This window comes from Eulemur rufifrons, chromosome 25 (assembly GCF_041146395.1).
Source record: "Eulemur rufifrons isolate Redbay chromosome 25, OSU_ERuf_1, whole genome shotgun sequence".
In the NCBI taxonomy this organism is placed as follows: domain Eukaryota; kingdom Metazoa; phylum Chordata; class Mammalia; order Primates; family Lemuridae; genus Eulemur; species Eulemur rufifrons.
This window is the reverse complement of record NC_091007.1, coordinates 12,036,756-12,060,146: the sequence shown is the minus strand read 5'-3', so window position 1 is coordinate 12,060,146 and position 23,391 is coordinate 12,036,756. Positions and strand designations below refer to the sequence as shown.

Here is a 23,391-nt window from a genome sequence, read left to right as displayed (position 1 = left end):
ACCTGGTACTCAAGCCTTCAGCCAGAGTAATATTTATAAATTGCAAATTTGGTCTTGCCGCTCCTGAGATAATTCACATTTCTTGAACCTCAATGCTAATGCTCCTACTCACCCCTTCTGCCTCTAACCCCATGCTTTCAGCCAAACTGTCCTTTCATCTCCTCCCAAGCATAAGATGCTCTCTGGTTCCTTCTGCCTACTCTTTGCATAATTAACACGTACTCGTTTCCTAAACTTTCAATCAATCACAATAAAAGCAACCACAGTGACAAAAATAGTAGCCAATATTTATTGACCAATAAACTTGGGGCAGGAACTGTCCACGATATATGCATTAACCCATTTAATGCTCATATCCACAGGCGAGCTGGGCATCATTCCTGTCCCCATTTTGCAAATGAGGGAATAAGTCACAAAGCAAACCTAGCCTCTTAACCACCATGATTATTGTCCATGAACAAAAGATAATTTGACAATAGTCTTCAGTCGCTAAGGTCATACTTAAATCATTTCACATGACACCTCCACGTAACCTGAAAAAATAAATGTAGCTTTCCAGATAGATACTCCAGGCTGTGGAACCCAGAACATTTTTAACTATTCTGCATTCACTGAGATCAGCCAGGCAAAGGTAGAACTAAATCTTGCATGCATATTATTAATAGCTATGGGTCAACATCATCCTTGAACCAAAAGTTTCTTTCCATTGCCTTTGTGGTCCTGTTGAAAATTTGACTTTGCTAGACAATTGAGAGAGACTCAAGAAATTGAATCTGAATTTAGTGCCACTTTGATCCATGTCAATTTACCTAGAATAAAAACAATCTACACAATGCATAATTAAAGTGGGACAGAAGGAAAAATCCACTGTGACTTTCCTAATTATCAGCCATTCAGGTGACCTTACCTTGCCTTTCATCACCACACAGTCCTCCTGCCGGTTGTTCTCATGGCTTGGTTCTCCACGAAGCCATTTGGTGAATGTCACAGGGGTCCCATCACTCCACTCAAAGTACATTTGGATCTTGATGTCATTTAAGCCAATCCACAACTCATCATTTGGCTCTAAACAGGAAGAAAAACACAAGAGTAGTATATCCAAACATTGCTTTCCAAAAGTCAGGAGGGCATCAGGAAAGGAAGGCATTCTGCTTTATCGGTAGGAGTCTACTCCCTTGAAGTTATCACTATCATAATCTCAAATGTTACTGAGTCCATAATGCTACATAGAGACTTAGATGCCAACCATATTGTACGTTGTCACTTTTAGGTTGCGTAATGTATTCTTTACATTGTGAATGTAACTGTATTCTTTAGTTGCACTGTTGTAAATTATATCTCCTGAGAGTTGAAAAAATGAAATTGAGGTAGGTCTACTATTACTCCCTATCATAGGAAGCTACTTTTTTTGTTACAAATACTTTACCATGCCAACTGCACTCCTATTGTTAAAAATATGGTAGCTTATTTATACAAATCTATTTGCCTACTATAAATCTTACAAATGATTTAAACTGACAAACATTTAAAACCACTTCTATTTTACTGACTGTTGTTATCAAGAATATTCTAGGTGCTTCCGTTAAAGATAAATCAATGCACTAGGAGTGAGAATGATCTATAAAGTGAGAGAAAAATAAAATGAGGAGTGAGGCTGGCTCTGACATTTGGCACTTATTCATTAGTCTATAAATATAAGTGAATCTGCAATTGTTTTTACCATAAAATGTTGTGAAATGCCAGCAAAACTTAAATACCAAATAAGGTTAAAACCAAAACAACTGATATAGATTGAAAATGCGATTATTTTGTTTTGAGATTCTGTGGAGAACATGATTGATTTCATCAGTAGTTATTCTGAAAAATTCCAAATATCACAACAAAAATGAGACACAACTGAAGTGATTGAAGGTCTAGGATTTCCTGGCTGAAAAATAAACATTTCCAAATTTAATAAAATCAAAGAGTACACAATTCAACATCTATTTAATTTGCACAACTAGGAATACCATCCCAAATGCTGGATGTATTATCTTTTAACGATAAAATAAAATTACTTGCCAAAGGATTGTAAAGATGGAGTGTTGAAAGGAGGAAAACACCGCACTATATAAGAATTTCCCTAAGTGGTTTAGTCTCTTCCTCCTAAAAGTTGTCATTCAGTTTTGCTTTTGGAGAAGTCCCTGACTGGCCTCGTGCCAGCCCCAACAGATGTTTCCAGCGCCATGGGTTGAATGGCATTGCCAAGCTGATGCCCTTTTCCTTTCACTTGATGTGGCAAATCATGATTTTTTAAGCAATAAATACAGGCTTCACAGTGACCTCATGTACCCCTCAAGGATTTCAGTTGAAGACCAATGAAATACCAACCTCCCAAGTCCCACAATCATAACAAAGTATGAAGAGTTTCCTATATGTGTTCCGCTCACTAAACTGTTCTCCACCTATAGCTTTTGCAATTCCAAAGTCCAATCTTGATCCTACAAAAATACATAATATGTGAGTGTAATGTTGTTAAGCTGATTTTGATAAATCAGTTGGGGAAGTCATAACTAGTTAGCTAGTATAGTCATAACTTATGTGTGCAGGTCCCAATGTACCCACTTGAAATATATTTCCAAGCTTAATACAAAAGATATCATCTCAACTAGCTAAACAAGGTTTTCCTAGGCTTTTATCAAGAGCCATATTTTTAACTTTACAACTTTACCTTTATTAATAATTATTTTATTGTTTCAAACAAAGAAATCCTTATCAATAATTTTTAAGGGGAAGGTTTTCTAATTCATTTACTAATTCTCAAGCAGAATATAAAAGCAACTTTGGCCATCCAACTTCCCAAAATAATTATAGCAAAAAAAAATCATTTTCTTCTATTGCTGCATCACGTGCTAGAAAGTAGAGCAAAACTTGTACTTTAGTTCTACAGTACCTTGACTAACCTGTTTTCCACTGATTCTTTGGCAAACTTGATTAGCTATTATAAGTGTCATGATAAACTTAAGTAACTGTTATTCAGACATAAACAGTTTTGATTCCATAATTATCTTTTAGTCGGAATTTTCCAGGCTAGGTAGACATAGAATAATCGAGAAATTGTCTATAAGCTACAGCGGGCTATTGTAATGGCCTGTGACAATCAACAAGGTTAGCAGAGCAAGATGAGTTCCATTTGGCACAGGTGCCAGGAGCAGTAGGGTCTGGGGGTCTTTTAAGTCTTTCTCTGTGAGTACTCTACTTTGTTCTCATCTATTTGTTAATTGCTTTTCCCCTCCTTCCTCCAAGCCCCATCAGTTTCCAGGCACTAAGTGTCAGGAAACTGTCTCCACCATCCCCACCGTCCACTTCCTCTTGTTTTGCTGGAGGGAAATGAAGAACAGCTGCAGCTGTTGCTCAGCAGCCTCATCAGTGCAAGATGAAAATGATAATCATTTAATCACCAGGACTGCAGAATGCCCATTAGCATTATGTGCTTTCTCAACCCGCTCTTCAACACAAGCACTCCCAACTCATTTTACCCATTTTTTTCCTAGTTCGGACATTTTCTGTGTATTTTTAAAATTATAGGCCTCAAATGGAGACATAAATTTCTTTCAAAGGTTTAGGCCAACACCTAATCACTGCAAAAAAATAAATAAATAAATAAATCCCATTTCTTTCACTGTTCAACCCCCTGGCAGCATTAGCTAGATTCCTAAAGGAAAGAAAATCTGCAAGTGTGACATGGTTCATGGAGAGACCTGTCCTGGGAGATAAAATATGGACCTAAAAAAAAAAAAATACACACACTTATGCACACAAATCATTCCAAAGAATGAAACATTGTTGACAAGTTTAAGGCAGACCGCTCTGAACCTGGATAATTTACAGAAAGATAATAAGCTATCCATAAATTGTTTACATAGTAAAAGAAAAAAAAATACATTGAATTATCTTTTGGTGATAAGAATTCTTTAAATTACCATACAGTTTCACATGGGCGGCACGATTAGCATTTGTTATTAACATTCATTAAATTGCTCCTGTTAATTGTTAATTTAAATGGATTAAATTTGACGTTTAGGATGAAATTGCCCACAGTGGGGAGAGGGGCTGCCAAGACTAGATTCAAGCATGTCACCAGGGCAAGGTTTCTCACCGTATCCCAGCTGAGAGATGATAAAGTCAAACTCCTCGATGCTGTGGATGCTGGCGAGATCACCTCCTTCCTTCCTACACGCGATCAAGGCATCTCTCTGGATTTTCTTCTCCTCCCTGTGAATCTTGTAACAGTGACCCGCATACGGCCACCACTGACTGGGACAGTTGATGGGCACATCACTTTCTAGGGGGGGAAAAAAAAAGAGTTTGGAAAACATTTAAAAGGGATGATGTGTTTAAAATTGTAACCACAGTTTTACCATTCTATACATGAAACAGTTCCTAGTTATTAGGCAAATAAAGATAATTTTTATTCTTCATTTTTCTGGCATATATATTCACAAAAGATAGATTAGACATATATTCTGTTTGTTTTTAGACTAAAAAAGCAAAAGAACCCATTTTTTTACTATAAAAATAATCAGATGGGAAAACCCTTTTAAAAGTTGTACATACAACAAGACTACACTAAGGTACAACAGACTGTCTAATTTTATCTACATCTTATCAGCAAATCTGTACGAAGCATCTATTATGCACTGTTGAAATGCGGGAGGCCCGAAAGGTTGGATAGTTAATACAGCCCCTAAAAGATTTTAATTTACCTTTATCCCGTGGACATTAGGGAGCCAGTCACTCTTCAGAGGACGGGCAGTACTCATAAGGCGGGCAGGGGACAGAGCAGTGTTGAAGCAGGCAGTAGAATGGGTGGGGGATGGGGGCCACCAAGAAGCCACCGCAATGATGGCAGCAGCAGCCAGCCACCTGTGCCTCGGAAGGGATCCTCTAGCATTTACTTGTTCCCAAAAAATGACATGTGCTCTTGTGCCCAGGGGAAGGATTTTGATTCAGAAGTTTTTCCTGTCAAACCTGAATTTGCCACAAGTTGTGTGATCTTAAGTCACATCACGTGAAACAAAGTATCCATATACGTAAAACAATTTTAAAGAATATTAATACTCATACTAATATTAAACTACCCATCCTGTGTTCTTCTGAACCAGAAAAGAATAATGTGCATGTAAATTACAAATACCATACAATTACTATTTTATTAAGCCAGCGGTCAACATCCTCATTATTGTTACTAATAGCTAGGGTCAAATTGCATCATCTTGATTACATGTTGCAAAAATTTACTTTAATGATAACAAGCTGAGGAAGGTGACGGTAAAGATGTTTGAAGGTGAAGATTCACTGTATTCATCCCTATATGCCCTTGAACCTGGCACAGGGCCTGACACATGCAGGTGTAATGGGTTATATTTGATATACAGCAGTTTATTATTACTATTTTATGGACATGACTTCAAACAGCAATTTGGCAACATACCTTGTTTAGAGAGGGACTATGTTACCAAGTGAAAGTCACTTTATATGTTTATCTAAGCTTGACGTTAAATGTTCTCAAATGGCTGCCTTAGTAAATGTTCAATATAGGATACCTTTCTTTGTTATTCTTTTAATGAATTGGGCCCATTATCCCTTAAAGGCAGAGAGTTTCTGAAACACCTTTGTTTAAGCCCAGAGTTCTATGCGCAGTAGTCATTCAAGTAAATAATCAGTCACGATGCCCAAACACTAGATTATTGTAATAGAAAAATACATATTTTAAAAAATTATATTCCCTCAATACAGTTGAGATTCTGTGCTCTTCCAGTGGTTACAAAAAAGAGAAAGAAAGAAGGAAAGAAGGGAAGAAAAGAAAGGAAGGAAGGAAGGGAGGGAGGGAGGGAGGCAGGAAAGAAAAGAAAAAGAGAAAGAAAGAAAGAAAAAGAAAGAAAAATGTTAGCATAGCTCTAGAGCCCTCTGGTGGGTTTTTTTAATTTTGCTACCTAGGCAAGTGAAAATAATGTCAGCCAACACTGAATGCTTCAAAAACAGAACAGATGAACTTTAAAAATATTTTAAAACACAAAAACAACCAACTCAAGCAAAATCAAGGGGAGTTCCCTGGGTAGCCACAAAACATTAGTTGTTCCTCTAGAGCACCAATAGAAATAAAAATATAATGCAAGTCACAAATGTGAGCCACATACAAAATTTTAAATTTGCTAGTAGCCATCGTAAATAAAAGTAAAAAGAAACAGGTAAACTTCACTTTAAATAATACATTTCATTTTACATAGTCTATCCCAAATATTATCATTTGAACATTGAATCAATTAAAAAAATGAGATATTTTACATTTTTTTTTCATGCTAAGTCTTGGGAATCCAGTGTGTATTTTCTGCCTGCAGCATATCTCAGTTTGAGCTAGCCACATGTCACGTGCCCACGTGTGGTTAGTGGCTGCTGAACCAGACAGTACAGCTCTAGAAACCTGGGACTTACACATAAACATGGTACTGTTGCAAGGACTAACAGGGTATGAGGTTGAATTCTTGCCCAACGGAGTCGCCAATCATATATGCTGCATAATTTGATCTCTAATATACTTTTCCAAGCTCTGGTTTATTTCAGTTTATAGATAAGATAGAACAATTAATCCAGGAAGTATAGAGATGTTTAGAAACCAATGTCAAGTGGAGGTTAGCAAGTGAAGCAAGGGAGATATGGTAGAGAATTTGCTGAGTGCGTGACAGTACGAGCAAGATTTCACGGGAAGAGGAGGTATTAATACTTCCATTTTACAGATGAGGAACCTAAAACTGGCAGGTAAAGCTGATAATAAGGCCCAGTTACAGAATTCTGCCTCCTGTGCTAGAAAAACTTTAACGTAACCATTCTCTCCTCTTCCCCAAAGAAGGGAATTCTATGTCTCAGAAAGAGAATTGCATGAGCTCTTCCAACGAAAAAATTATACTATTTCTCCTATGAGAGGCATAGAGGAGGTGAAATACAAAAATAATTCAGCTCTCCCTGAGGATGGCCCCAGTCACTATGAAGAGCCTGTAAGGTATAATCAAAGACAATAACCATGACCCTCGTCTCTGTCCATTAGAGATCTTGGCCAAATCTCTACCAATTAAAATTGCAAATACACCCACTCCCTAATCCAGCAAGTCCACTTCTAAGAATTATCATATGCGTGAAATGACATGTATAGAAAGTTATTCACTTCAGGATTGTTTGTAATAACAAAAGATTGGAAGTAAACTAAAAACCCATTAACAGAGGACTGGCCCAAAAAAATACGTATATATGTGTTCCCTCCCTGTCATGGCTATTGAGCAGACATAAAAATGAACACAGAACTTTATGGAAGGATGTACAAAATTGTTATTAAGTGGAAAACTTAGGGTAAAGAATATATGCACGGTATACTGCCATTTGCATAAAACAGGCAAAAATAATTATGAACATTTTGTTTATATGTTCATAGAATAACTAAGCAAGAATACATGCCCAGAAATGATTCTTCTCCAGACAGGAGAACTGGGTGTGAGAGGTGCTAAGAAAACATGATTATTTCATCATTTTGCACCTTTTGAATTTCTAGCCATGTCAAGCATATTAAAAAATAAACGACACTGCTTTCAAAGTCAAGGAGAAAAAAAATCAAGAATGTCACACTGTTAGGTCCCTTCAGCAGAAAATGAATAAATAAATAAAACCATTTAACACGTTAGCTGTCCCTCCAAAACCAGCTGATAGTAAGAAAAAAAAATGTAGCTTGTTTTTTGTCAATTTGAAGAAAGAATTAATTTTTGCCTTAGTAATTTAATTCTCCTATAAAATTATAATGGAAAGCACAGTTCATTTTATTTCCTGGAGTCTAGCCTATCTGTAAAATTCAGTTACTACTTTTTGGATATTTTATTCCATCTTGTGTAAGATGCCACATTGAATTGCATGGGAGCCCAGACAGATCTGTGAGAACATAATAAAAATAACCCTTTCAGATATTTATTATCCTATCTTAGATTCCAGTCATATGTGCAAGTTTTATATATCCTATGAATATCCTTTTCCTCAGCCATCACATGCGAATAATTCCTACCTCATAGGGCTGTCATGAAGATAAAATTCTTATTTATGTCAAAGGCTTTGCACAATGCCCAGCACTGCAGCACACACAAGAAATGTTAGAAACCAGTAGTAGTAACCAACAAAAAGAAATATTGCAGGAATATCCTTAGGTTTACCCCATAAATTATCAACAAAACCTCTGGAGTCATTTCATACACTTACAACTAAGCTGAAATGTTATTTATCTTTAAATTCTAATATCTGATGCACTTCAGACCAAATAGATCACTTACCTGAGGGAATAACAAAAGAATTCAAAGTAGTGTTGCCCTTTTTACAAATGTAGCCTAGTTTCTGAACACATTCCAGATTTTCCCATTTTGCATTTTTTCCGGGATTTAGTGACACGCAGCTTTTTCCGGGTTCAGCTGATGGACTTCCTTTGAGGAAAAGGAAAAGTTAAAGTGGGCCTCTTATAGGTATTCCAAGCGGATATTGTTCCCAGCCTCATGTGCTCATCCTTGAGATTTAATAGACTCCCATTCTGTCTTTTGCTACACATTCGCAAATAAGTATCTACTGACTGCACAGCAAAAGACAGGATGGGTGTCTATTTGTTTTCTTATTGTTGGATCATTCCAATGCCTAAACTGTTGCTTATACAAGTATACCCCTTTGAAATGACTTTTTTCCTCCATTACCAACAAATAAAGCTAGACCTTAAAACGTAAACAATCATTATCCTGTATCATACTATGTATCATAGAGAGAGGTACATAGCAAAAAGAACACATGATGCTCCAAACCAGCTATCTTAAATATTGTCAATACCCACCAAAAAAAGCTAAGTCAAGCTTATCATGAGGTCCAGGCTAGAGAATTTGAGGACATGGAGAAATCTTTCCCAGTTAGACAGAGGAGATAAGAAAGAAGGTCAATAGAGGAGAGAGAGCCCAACGGAAGGAAGAAGTGTAAGGGAAAGATGTCATGTTCCCAGAACTGAGATTCTTTCTCAATATCTTCAACTCAGCCCATTGAAGAATACTATTAGCAGCTAAGACTTCATCCATTTCTTACTGGAAGCTGATTAAAGAACCAGACAGAGTGGACATTGCTAATGGAATGGGTACACGCACTGACACCCACATTTCTCATGCTTTCTGATACTCTGATATATGATGTTAAAATCAGTGCTCTGAAAGCTACCTTCATCTCACACCTATAGACAGGGTGAATGGGCACATCCGGTTAATAATTCCGCCTTGTGACCTGTGACATGCATATAATCTGTGCCTGAACTTCACTCTCCCTTCCTGCAAGATGGGAATCATATTACCTGCTCCACAAAAAGTCTACATCAGAAAGTTTTGAAAGTTATTTAAATACCACACACACACAAAAATTGTTAGTAGTAAGTAGAAAGATGTTTTAAAATTTATAGACATTGTGACTAAAATAACAGGACAACTGAACTAACAGGTAAGGTAGCAGTACTAGAAATAACCTTTCAAGAAACAATAATATATTTCATATCTATTAGTGATTAAGGTATTAATTCATAAACCATGTTATACATTTATTTATCAATACAACACCCCTACCAACATTAAGACATCAATTCCTGATCTTTATTGCTTGCCATAGTTATTATATATTTCAATGCACACTTTCTACATCATCTATGTAAAATATTCTCATTTCAAAAGTGAATGTATTTTGACAGATGCATTACTTGTTAATTACTCAGTTGGATGCTTGACTGAACAATTCATTCAAGAACAATTTCTAATATTCTACAAGATTTCTAATTTTAGTTTGAAGAAGCTCTCATACTATTTCAGAAGGTGATTTGATCTAGTACCTACTTCTCAGGAATTGTTTTAATACAAAGGAGAGCTTCATTTCCTTTCCCAATCATATTCCACTTGCATTCCTCACCTTCACCAAAGGTAACCCCCAAATTTTCTCACATGATATCATAAAATGTGAGTGGTTAAATATTATAATCATCACTCCCAAATTGAATGATAAATAAAACGATCTGCCTAATGTTATATAATAATTTAGCAACAAAGAGAAGAATAAAAAGTCTAGTCCCCTAATAAACGATTATTATTGTCTAATGACCTAGTTGAGCCCAAGTGGTATCTTCCAGTTGAATTTGACTGAATGGGTAGGCAGACAGATTAAATCTTCACTCATTAAAAAAAAAAAAGACATATTCTCTTGTAGTAATATTTATTTTGCATATTCCAGAAGAAAATAGAGCTGATTATCATTGCAAAATTTGAGTGACAGCCCTGTAACCATCATGCATTGAAGGAATGCATTAAAAGTGAAATTTCATAGTAAATTCTAATTCATTGAAGCCAAAATATATCCTTTAAAATTTCCCTCTTATGGTGTTTGTTTGTTTGTTTGTTTAAGAAAGAATTTTGCTCTGTGGCACAGGCTGGAATGCAGTGGCATAATCATAGCTCACTGCAGCCTCGAACCCCTGGGCTCAAACAATCATCCTGCCTCAGCCTGCCAAGTAGCTATGACTATAGGCATGTGCCACCACCTGGCTAATTTTTTTTTAAATTTTTTCTAGAGACAGGGTCTCGCTATGTTGCCCAGGCTAGTCTTGAACTCTTGGCCTCAAGCAATCCTCCCACCTTGGCCTCCCAAAGTCCCTCTCATGTTTTAGCATCTATTTGGATTATTATTTTACCATAAGTTTTCTTTTTTGAATATAATAACCCAATATAGGAAATGGAGAGTTTAGTTTTCTTTTTCTTTTTCTTTTTTGTTTTTTGTTTTTTTTTTAGAGAGAGTCTCACTCTGTTGCCCAGGCTAGAGTGCCATGGCGTAAGTCTAGCTCACAGCAACCTCCAACTCCTGGGCTCAAGCAATCCTCCTGCCTCAGCCTCCCGAGTAGCTGGGACTACAGGCATGTGTCACCATGCCTGGCTAATTTTTTCTGTGTATATTTTTAGTTGTCCATATAATTTCTTTCTATTTTTAGTAGAGACAGGGTCTCGCTCTTGCTCAGTCTGGTCTTGAACTCCTGAGCTCAAACGATCCACTCGCCTTGGCCTCCCAGAGTGCTAGGATTACAGGCGTGAGCCACCACGCCTGGCCATGAGTTTAGTTTTCTAAGCCAAATGCAAAGACCATTCAGTGGCTTTAAAAAATAAGTCTGGCCGTATGAAAGAACACCGTATCAGTATTGCCCATAGTTGAACTGATAAATGAACATATGACCAATGTGATAAGCCTCTCCTTTCCCACACCCACAGCAGACATCACTAATCACTAACTGAACTCTTTCCTAAAAAACCAAGATTGGTTCTGGGGTGGGGTATGGGGAGTGGCATGGAATCATACCCAATAGAGGACTTCCAGTAGCTACTAACACCAGATTGTATTGGAGAACAAGATGAAAATGTCTTATCATTAGTCTTATTGTTTTCTCTGAATATTGCTTTATAGGTAAACTTACATTTAGTAATTGTTCTCCTTTTATATCCTATTACATGTATGTTATGACAACATAGAAATAATTAGTTCATAGCTTTTTCTGTCCTCCAAAAAAATAAGAAAGCTGTTGAACATTTTTATCATCCCCTGACTCTATTTTTCTACAAACTACAAATTGTCAAGAAAAGTACTAATGAATTTTTATGCTAGTATGGGATATCATATCTGTAACTGAGATGGTATTTTGAATCCAACTCCATTTGATTAAAAACAGGAAAAAATGGTGTAAATGTGGATCATTGTCACAGTGACAGTAAGAGTATAAGTATCTCACGAATTAAAATACAGTCTTGAGAAATTCTCCAACCCCAAATAATTTCAGTTAACTTAAATTCATAGTGTTTGTGTATGTAGACATAGATATATATGTGTAAAATATTTAAATGTTATATGTAGCATTATATATTATATGTCATAAATATATATTTTATTTATAAGCACTTTCAAATGAAACATTATAAAATGCAAACGATCATGGCAAAAGAGTCAAATGTCAGTCATACAAAAACTCACAAGCACCTTATCACACTTTACAAATAGGTGTTGGATAATCCTTCGAAGGATGATGACAAGGTTGATGCTACATCAAGTATATGGCAGCAATCTTATTAGCATATTTAGTAAATGATGTTTAAGAATAGCTACAAAATTTGCTTTTGGATATAATTCCCAATAAATCAGGGGATAGTCTGAGGATTTATACTTTAAACAGAGATCTGCATTGACGTCTGTGATAATCATGGCAGACAAGTCCTCATGCCAGGAAGCTGGTGTAACCCTACGGTTTTAGTATATTTCAATCAGGCTGGTGGATTTCAAAGCAAGGTGAGAAACGAACTCTATTTGATGAAGTCTGTCAATCCTTCTCTCTTTGAGATCTACATAGGAGATAATAAAGGTCTTCCTGGTATCCAGATAGATTAAATTTGGATTAATTCGACCCCGGAGGGGTTCAACCCTACCTGGTAGCCAGTTCAAATACCGGAATGGACTGCCGCCACTCCACTGCCAGCCGCTGTTGAAACTCAGGCTGTTAAGTCCAATCCAGAGTCCTGAAGTCAAAGAACTGGTTAATCCTGTACAACAAAAACAAAAGAAAAACTGGCATTCAGAAAAGACGCTGAAATTAAATTCAGAATTAAGGGCTTGAATCAAAATTTAATAGAGGGAAGTAACAGTAATCATACCTATTTCTCCTGTGCGTCTCCCAACAATCTAAGGTGAGTAACAGGTAAAGAAACCAGGCACAGGGACCACAGATAAGCTACTAAGAGACTTGTTAGGTTCTGACCCAGATCTAATTCAGCTTCAAACCCAGCCATCATTTTGGCTATTACATACTTTCTCCAGGTTAGCGTGAATGTGCTTCTTATTTGGACAAGACCAACTGTCAATAAATAACGACATTTTTACTTCATTTTAGAGTAAAAAGATTTATTTTGTATTATATAAAAGTCAAAATTTACTATGATGGAAAAATAAACATTTCAACCTGTCACTTTGATAACTTCTGTTTCAGAATTTATTCCATAAATTTTATTTTATGACAATTTTTAAGTCGGTTTTTCTTCTTCACTAAAATGATAATTAAATTCTAAATGCTCAGTGTTTATGGTAACATGAGCAATGCTTTATTTAGGCAGTTAATAAATCATAATTACAATGTTTCAAATTCTGTACTGGGTCTGATGTGGAAATTAAGAAAAAAAAACAACAACATAGAAAACATGGACATCAGCCCTCCAATGGGAAACACTCTAGCCTGTTATTAACCGTATCTTCTTAAAAACCGTAGGTAAGAATTTTCTGTTCTCTCTAAATTATTTTTATTGATTAAAGACAATTAATTAAAAAGAAAACTGTCCTTTGGCTTTCATAAAATACCTGTTAGTAAACATAAATGGACCAGTTTATGTTTACTATTATCCACAGGATGTATTTCCACAGTCAAATATTTTCAGTGGTAACAGTTGCCATTTATCAAGTACTTACTGTATCCAGAATACCATATTTGCTCATTTAATCCTCACAAACTATGAGATGAGTAATATTATCTCCATTTTATAGATGGGAAAACTGAGAGTTTAAGTGACATGGTAGAGCTGAAATTTGAATCCAGGTTCATATGACACCAAAGTCCAGTCCCTCTAGTTCTCATGTAACCAACGGAACTATCTCAAAGTCACTAAAATTTTTCCCAATTTTTATTAGTTTATATACACACCCATTCATGTCATATATTCAAATGAACAGGGAGTGAATCAATGCCAAAAATCTTATCTTACATTTATTGTACCCCAAGTCTATTAAGATTGCAGCTGGCTTTCTTAGAGATCATATGACCTGCATCTTGCTCTAGTTTGTTCAGCCTTTAGCAGAGAGGCACTTGCAAAGAGAGAACCACTTGAGGATTATTGGCTAGATTGATACTGATTTGGTAAGCTGATGTTTAATAAACTGAACTGAACTCAATACTGGATGTGTCTGTTGAAAAGTAAACCGTATTGTGTGATTTCTTTAAATGAAGTAATAAAATAAAAATAGGATGACATTAAATACTGGCATGTAAAAATCGATGAAAATTAATTCAAATTCACTTATTTTTATTTTATTTCTGATGCTCTAGAAAACAAAGTTTAAAAGCTAGCACAGATATTTCACTTAGATACTGTCTATACCTTGGGAGGTATCGAATCCAATTTCTCAATTTTACAGATGAGGTGATTAAGTACAGAGGTCAAGTAACTTGTTTCAAGGGAAGCAGAGGATTAGTGGATCAGGATTGGAACTCAGGGTTCAATCTGGTTTTTCCAGTAGATTTAATGCCTGTTTACATTCAGTTTGCCTGTGAGTTATAATTATTATAGCAACTTTTCTAGATAATTTTAAATGTTAGAGCACCTTTAAGCAAAAAACAATGAAATAGGCAGATGTTTCTGATATATGTCTTTGCTTTCAAACAATACCTATTGCCAGAACTTATTCCTGTCATCAGTGAAAAGTCAGCATTTGGTTTCTGAAAGTTAGAATTTTATCCCAAAATATAGAAATATTTATTATAAAGCTATGTCAGGGAAATGACATTATCAAAAGCGGAAATCTTTGGTCTTAAGTCTCCAGGGTGAGCTTCAAGCATAACTGCATACATTAAAAAAAAATGAAGCACTAAAAATAATATTATTATTTATGTCACCTTAGAAAAAGTTAAAGAAACCAACAAAAAAGTGTTGCCCCAATTCACTCACGAATACAGGTAACTTACAAGGTGTCAAGAGGAGACACCTGTCTACCAGACTGTACCTTAGAAATATTCTGGAATCCATATCATATTGATGTTATCCTTTAGGTCAATAATTACAATTGAACATTGGATGATTTTTTTCACAGATTCTTTAAAGTTGTACTAACCTAAATAATAATTATCTCTATACTTGCAGAGAGGTATTCCAGAGAAAATGCTCCTGAAAGGTGGTATTTCAAAATTGTTAAATGTGGCTATTCCCCAAAATCAATTACTCCGGGATTTTTCAAAACTTATCAGTTAAGAAAATAAGTGTATTTGAGTTTTCAAAACTCTAAGTAATTCACTGATGAAAGAAGAATTAAAGTAGATTTTGTCTGAGATTACTTAATTAAAATACTATGTTTGGTATAGTGAGAAATGATAATAGTTCTTTAAAGGATTATCTCTCCCTTGACATTTCTTACCAACTCTAGGTACTTCTAAGCTTATCTTGAAAAATTAAATTAATTAATAATTTTATTTATATATTTATTATTTTTAGAGACAGAATCTTACTCTTGTTACCCAGACTGGAGCGCAGTGGCACCATCACAGCTCACTGCAGTCTCAAACTCCAGGGCTCAAGTGATCCTCCTGCCTCAGCTTCCTAAGCGGAGGAGACTACAGGTGTGTACCACCACTCCCAGCTAATTTTTCTTATATTTGTAGAGATATTGGTCTCACTATGTTGCTGACGCTGGTCTCGAACTCCTGGGCTCAAGTGATCCTCCTGCCTCAACCTCCCAAAGTGCTGGGATTACAAGCATGAGCCACCATACCTGGCCAATTAATACTTTTTCAAAGAAAGCCTAACATATATGCCCAATAAATGTAAGTTATTGCTTTATTACCATTATTAGTATTATTAATAGCTCCTTTTTGAATTAGGGTTAGCAAAGATGTGATTTAGAAACAAAATTCAAACCTTGTGTTAAATATATCACCGAAAGCAGATGAGCATTGCCCACTATTTTTTCCTTTTGTAATTTTATAAAGGCACAGATGCAAATGCTTTTAGTATCGCTATGAAAAGCATCAATGCTGCGTGCTTAATTTTTAACTTCCCGCCTGTATTGTCTGAAATGGCCGTACACCTCCTTTTAACTTCGTTATGCTAAAAGATGTGTGCATGCCCACTGCTACACGGGTATTTTTGCTTTCTTTTCTATACCGAGGTCCGATTTGTTTTCCAGGCAGTACCAAAGGAAACTGGTAAAAATAATCAGGGCAACAAGCCAACTTTCACTTCCTATATCTTATTTCAGTTCTGTAAATCCTAGTCCTGCACATATGTGATCATAAATGTGATTTAGGAATTGAAGATTGAAGAGAGAGCCCCAACATTTTTCAGGGTAGAAGCAGAAGGGAAGATGGTAAAATGGCTGTGGGGGGTGGTGTGTGTGCATCTGCCCCGGAGATAATAAGAAATCAGATCGCCGGGTTGCAATACGTGAACTGGAGGGAGGAAATGTGGGTGTCTAAATTAAGGTTCCCATTAGGGCTTTGGGGACCACCAGATCCTCTTGTGTTTGGAGAGTGAAGCACGCGCAAGGTGAAATGGAAGACAGGGCTGAATTCCGGCTCAGCTATTTTCTCAACATGAGTCATTAAGCGAGTTTCCTGACCGCTCCCTCCTGCTCTGCTATCTCATCTAGAACGCGGGGATTATGAGGCTGGTGTGAGCTTTAGAAATAAAGCTCCGTGTCTGGCAACACAGTGGCTGTCCGACAAATGACAGCAGACTGAATCTCAGAGTCATCAGACTGGCTCCTCCAGTTTTTAAAAATGATACTGATGCCTCAAAATCCTCACATAAAAAAAAAAAAAAAAAATCTTTTTTTTTGTTGTAAAAAAAATCTTATTTAAAAAAAAATAAAATTAAATAAATAAATAAATAAAAATTTTTAAAAAATCTTATTTTAAAAGTGTAACTATTTGTGGGTTGTTGTTTTTTCATTTTAATGGAACATTTTCCAACCTGGAATGGATCAAATCACCCACTCACACCATTGTTTTCTGGATTCTTCCCCAGTATATCTCGATAAATACCAACTGTTGTGAATATCTTTCTTCAAAACAAGGTGGAGGAGGGATATCTTTCCTCTCTTTTATTTTTTAAATTCTCCGTCAGACTTTCTTTCCTAATGCATGATATTTTTGACTTTTTAAAAAAAAAAATGGCAGGAAGTACTACACATCTCATTAGAGAAGTCATTCTTATCCAGATTTCAATTCACATTTGCTGACTAAAATTCCGGAGGCTTGGATAAGATTCAAGCCAGTATGTGAGGTTGAACTCAGCCTCTGAATCTCCTGGGGCTTGTTTGCTCTGAGGACGGACACAATAATCGCCCTTGCTGATTAGGGAAGCATTTCCTGCAGCCCAAGTCTGATAGCAGGGTCCCGGGGCCAGGAAATGAGTCTGTCGCTGGCAAAGTCCCTGTCCACTCACATCGCCGTTCGCTTCCATGTAAAGTGAGTGAAGACAGTGAAAAATAACCCTTGCTCTGTCCCTGGGCTTCCAGAAAGCCAGAGAACAAGGAAAATTCGGAAAAAGTCGAGATAACACAACCCACAAATGGGTTCAATGAAAGAAACAGAACCCACGCCCACCGAAACCATTTCAAGTCTGCTACACGTTTCTCTCCGCCACGCAAGTGGACACGAATAACCCCAGGGCTCTCTTGAGTCATCTTTTCTGTTCCTTAATCGTCTACGTGAATTTCTTTTCCTCTCATTCTGTGCTTTCTTCTCTCTCTCCTTATTTTTATGCATGGTTGTAAGGATGAGTGTCTCTGAGACTTTGTCCCCATATCATAAGAGCCCCAAAGACCAATGCAAAAAAGGGATAATGGCCCAGACCGAGGCAGATTTTGTCTCTAAGTGTACGAATGCACACAGTGAGATCATAGTGCTTTCTACTCTCTGCCTCCTTAATAAAACTTTTAGGATGAATCTGTTTCAGATGATGTATCATCTGAAAACAGTTGAAAACGGGAAGTGCTAAGAAATGAGGCGAGACTGGGGGACGTGCTCTAGCCCTTGTCATGGTTGACACGTATTATCCCCTTTACCAGAAAAAGTCACTGATGCCTCAGGAACTCCCCTTCAAAGCTCCCCAGCTTCACAGAGCAGAGACACTAGCAGTCTGGCTCCAGAATCTACTCTCTTAACCCCTCCACTCTGCCCGGAGAGAGTGAACACTAACATGGTGTTTTACCAGATACGGTCCCTCCACCACCTGCCCTGGAATCACTTGGGTGGTTGAGGAAATGCAGATTCCTGGGCCCCATGTCATGGCTACTGATCTAGAATCTCCCGGATCTGGGCCTGGGCATCTTCGCTTTAACGAAGTTCCCAGGTGATGCGAATAAGTGACTTCACATTTAAAAACCACTGCACCTACTACTGTCTTCTTGCCATACACTGTGCAGTTATCTAAACATTGGGCTGAATGTCTAAGTAATGATTTTTATTTCGCTGCATCATCATTTGTCAGTCAACAAACATTCACTGAGACTCTTTGCCTTGGAAGGTTCTCTGAGGATCTCCTTGGGGAAAGGAAGGAACAGTCCTCATGTCCAGCCATTTGCCCCACTAACCCAGTCTCCACCCAGCCTCTGCTTTGCTTCCTGCGTGGCACTTACTATAACTTGTACCTATTCGTTTCTTGGTTTTCTTGTTTATTTCTGTTTTCCCCCATTGGACTTTAAGCTGTGGACAAGGCAGGGTCGGCTTTGATGTCCCCAAGACCTAATATAAAGCCTGGCGCACAGATATCAGATATCTAGTGAAATGAATGAATAAAAAATAAATTACTCTATTTACAGTCTTGTAGGGGAAAGAGGCATATATGTAAGGGACTATTATAAAAATGGTGATAAGTAAGAGAAATGCAGATGGAAATGGAGAAGATTGCATTTCCACTGTATAAAAATTGCGGAATTTCAGGCAAAAGAAACGACATGGGGAAAGATGTGTAGGTGAGAACCTATGAGACATAGATGAGGAACACGAGACTTTTCTTTTGCAAGGTTGCAAAATGCACGAACGGGAACAGTAGTAGGTGGACAGATGACAGCCTTCGAATGCCAGGCAAATGTGCTTTGTTAACTATTTGATGGGAAATAAAAAGCCGCTAAGGGTGTTTTGAACACAGTAGTCACAGGAACAGAGATACATTAATCGAGTGCAGTGTCCGGGTAAACTGGAGGGAGAAGATTTAGGGGACAGGGATTGGGGATGCTGTTGCTCCCACACTAATTTCCTAATCTCTCTGTTTCCCCCAGTGTATATTTTAGAAGCTAAAACAGATACTCTCTTCTCAAGCAAACATTAGCTCTTTTAATCTTCACAATCTTGTAAGAACAAATGTTCAAGCACAGACACACAGACACACACACACAAACTGTAGAAAGAGTGTCAATAAAACCTGAAAACCAGTAGAGCCTGGGAGTTAGAGAGACAAGAGTCAGAAGGAACTCAGAGTTTCAGCACTTGACTTGCCCCTGCTGGTGGTAGCAGCATTTCATTTGATCATCTTGAACTCTATCATGGTCATGAAAGATTTTTGGCTTCAGGTTGGACCTGGATAGTGAATACTTGGCCAGCCTTGTGTCCAAGAAAAACATCAATAATTGATTGTGGCATCTTTTACTCTGAGCCCAGACTGGTCCTCAGAATCCTTCTTAGCACTGGCTCTAGAGACTGTCACAATTAATAGAACAAAGCCGGCTCATGAGCTGAGAACTATTTGTCATCCCTGGTGTCATTTTCAGAGTCATATCATCTGCATAATCTGCTTAGGGACTGCCTCTGTCATAATGTCTATAATCCCTTGTGCTGTCTACTTTGAAGCTAAATTATATAGAAACAAAGCAATCATGATTTTACTTACAATCTTGTTTTCTTTTCATGTCATTACCTGTCAGGTATGTTTGTTCATGTATCTCTGTGATGCTCAAGAGTTCAGCATTTTGCTGTTGGCAGCTCTTCCTCGCCTGGTGCCAAGTTAAAGCGGATTTGGAGTTTATCTGGTAGGAAATGCTAGTCAATGGATCCTGATTCCACAAGCTTTCACTGCCCTCAACTGTGAAAGAAGTCAAATAGAATTTGTTGCATTATGCATAGAAAACATTTTCAGTGAACAATAACTCTATACTTCATTGTGCTTTGTATCTGATGAGGAAGGGACCGCAGACCTTTTTGTCACACGCATACTGTGATATCAAACTTTTGGTCCCATGACATATCAAAGAGGAAGAAAACATATCAAAATTTGACCCAGGCAACCGCATAGAAATTTCTAAGATGTTTTAACTGCAAAATCATTATATGTTTACATAAAAAAATAAATTTGCGTTAGTAATGCTAAATTTAAATTATAGTGATCTGAAATCTTATGAGTTTAATGCCTATGCAAATGAGATCATTCAAGTGAGATCGATTTGGGGTTTATTTGAAGACAGAGATGTTTTAAATAATTAGCATTAGAAATTGGGAGCTTTTGTTTCTAATATGGCAGAAAATGTGAGATATTAAAAAAGGGGGGAGATCATTTTCATGTCCAGGAATGGGGAAAGCAATATAAATGCCCCCAAATGGAAATGCAATTGACTCTGCACTTAAAGAAAGTATATCTTCCATTTTCAATCAAGGAGTAAGACATATTTCTCAATGAATATATAGGTTTGCTGACTGTACCTCTCCCCAAAGAGTTCAAATTCCCACAGTAAACCAGAATGACTGAGGTTGGAAGCTAAAGTTGCAAGCTAGAGAAAATTGAGAGAATGGGGTCTTTTCCTTTTCCTGTTCTCACGATACTTGAAAATAAATCTCTAGATAGAAGGAAAGCATTACAATAAACAATGCAATGGACAATGAAGAGCATATGTTAAGTGTCACTAGGTCAATAACTGGTACCTCATCTTCCTGTATCGAAGTTTAGGGCTAAAGGCTAAGATACAATAAAATGCTTTTTCAAAATGAGCACAAAATGAAATAGACTAGGAAACTACAAAGCCCTTTAAGACAGGTATGAAATGAATAAAATGTGCTTGTAATTTTTAATGCATATTAAAATCAAACAATTTTTTAAATTTTTTACAATTATTTCACTTTTACATTTAAAAGGAAAAATAATATAATTTGGTGGTGAAGACATAAATTAGAAGTGACAAGACTAAAAATTCATTACACTGAACATCCTCAGGATACCTCTCCAACACATAGTCAAGGATATCCAAGATTGTGAGTTTTCTTTGTCACTGGTGATTTACCATTTGTCATCTACATTTCATTCATTAAATCACACATTCATCCAGCAATGCCTGTGTCAATACCACTTAAGTGGAGGATTCTATAGTTGGACCCATTGAATACACACCCCTAAAAAACTCCATGAAACAGATTTAGAAAATATTCCTACTAAGCAAAGGAGAAACATCCTCCTTAACTGATGAAAAAACAAGTATTGCTTTATCTTAGGGGGAAAACAAGCTCACTTTTTTCAGGAAAAGACTTCTAATATAAAAATTTGACATCTATAAACCTTTAATGCGAATCAAATCTCTAAAGGTTGATATAAGAGAGGAAAATGCATCTACCTCAGTCGAGAACGGGAGAACAGTGTCACCATGAAGAGGAAACCTGTGAGTTTTCGTGGGTATTCCTCCAGGACAGAGAGACGACACTCAGAGGACAGTTACAATAATATATGGGGCTGAGACATCAAGTTTACTTTCAGAGGGATGAATGGAGATTATATATCAAAAGAGATGAGTAAGCACAATTCTTCGAATTCTGGCTTTAAGTTGACGACCTATTTTTCTAAGTTTTACTATTGCACAACAGTGCTTGGGAGAACGTGGTGATGGGTGGATTGGTGGGCCCACAAATTGAGTTGTAAGTGATACTACTGCAATTCAGGTGGCTTCCCAGTCACCCCAGACCACATCGGATGTCCTGCTCCTGCCCTGGCCCCTCTCCAGGGCTGCAGGAGAAAGAGCTGGGGGGGAGGGGTGCCAGGAAGCAGGAGCTGCTCTGCTCCAGCCTGCAGTAGCAGGTGACAGGTCAGTGGGGAAGAAGGTTAGGAAGGAAGAAGCTGGCATCAGAAAGAGGGTGTGGCGGGACAGGGAAAGTGAAGCAAAGGAGAAAGGACACTTTCTTTTCCTCTTTCCCCAGTCCCAGCTCTGCCACCCAACACTGATGTCCTCCACCCACTTCAAACCTGCTGCAGCGTGGAAGACCACCAAAAAATCCATCTGTCCTGGAGTCTTCCCATTCATATAACGTGATAGCACTTCTTTTGCATGATTGCAATACAACTTGAATTTGCACTTTTCAAAAACCTTCAAGCATGTAAATGACCCACTTCCATTGATTCCTGGCTGTGTTCAATTAAATGAGACTCTTCTTAAATTAAACCTAAGTAGAGTATCATCACCATCATTTTCACCGTGCGGAGACCTTTTCATTACACTCACACAAACTTTGTGAGCTTCTCTGTGTCTCTCTCTCTCCGCCAAACCATATGCTGGTGGCTGCATTTAAATTCTGGTTTTGATGTGTGGCTTCATAGAAGTAAAGCATTAGGCGGGGAAGGAACGGCATGCCTACTTCCAGTGTTAAGTGTATGTTGCATTGTGTACAGTTTAATTTGCCCTAAAGTCTTAGAAAATAACTGATACTGGGTAGATATAAAGAGGTCATTTGATGCAGGGAAGGTTGGGCTAGTGGGGTCCAGTCTAGTCTTCTGAGAATGAGGTCAGGAAATGTTGAGATAGTGGGACTTTGGTTTAGTCTTGAGAGTCCAAAGATCTGTGTTCTAGTGCTCAGAAGATATGGATCATTTTCTCCATTATAAAGTGGAGACAATGACATCTGTAAACGGTTATGGTGGGACATAATGAGATCATAAATGTGAAATAACTCTAGGAAAAAATGCTCTAGATGAAGGCAATTTCTTATCACCACGTTGCCATGCTAAACGTGCCAAACTCTTCTTGATGATAAGCAGCTACTTACATTTCAGGGGACAAAATCCAAACAGCTTATCTGTGTCATAGTCCGTGGTGGTTCCACACCAGAGCCATCCGTCTGACCGCCCGGCACTCGTGCAATCTGCGTACCACTTGTTCTCAAACTTGAATGGGATTGCACAGGTTGCTCCATTTGCGTTGCCCAGCAGCGTATACATGGCTAGAGAAACACATGGATTTGCATTTGGAATGTGAGTGACATTTCTGAACGCTGACTTTCCAATAAGAAGGACACTGGAGGAATTGGTCTCACTCTTCTGATCATACATGGCGACCCACACAGGGGATTCCTCTCTCATTTTTTACCCTTCTCCCTCTACCCAAGTCTTTTGCTGGGTACATACAGCATTCGTACTTAGGAGTAACTCTAGTACCATTTTGTTTCCATTGTCTTTTGGAACAATCTTTCCTCCTTCCTCTGTAGACAACAGCTTTAACGTCTGCATTCCCTCCAACAAAGAGACCATTCTTTCTCTTGGTTGGAATCATAGAATT

General features: G+C 37.5%; 1 protein-coding gene across 1 annotated transcript in view; it reads right to left on the bottom strand.

Annotated features, from left to right (window-relative positions):
* MRC1 (mannose receptor C-type 1) overlaps positions 1-23,391 on the bottom strand; it is an 81,419-nt gene that overhangs the window by 43,817 nt on the left and 14,211 nt on the right. The window contains exons 3-8 of the mRNA XM_069458964.1: positions 22,883-23,056; positions 19,782-19,946; positions 12,537-12,650; positions 8,346-8,492; positions 4,139-4,324; positions 908-1,065 (exon numbers count right to left, since the gene is read on the bottom strand). Coding sequence (XP_069315065.1) covers positions 908-1,065; positions 4,139-4,324; positions 8,346-8,492; positions 12,537-12,650; positions 19,782-19,946; positions 22,883-23,056 — 944 coding nt within the window. The remainder of the gene's footprint in view (positions 1-907; positions 1,066-4,138; positions 4,325-8,345; positions 8,493-12,536; positions 12,651-19,781; positions 19,947-22,882; positions 23,057-23,391) is intronic.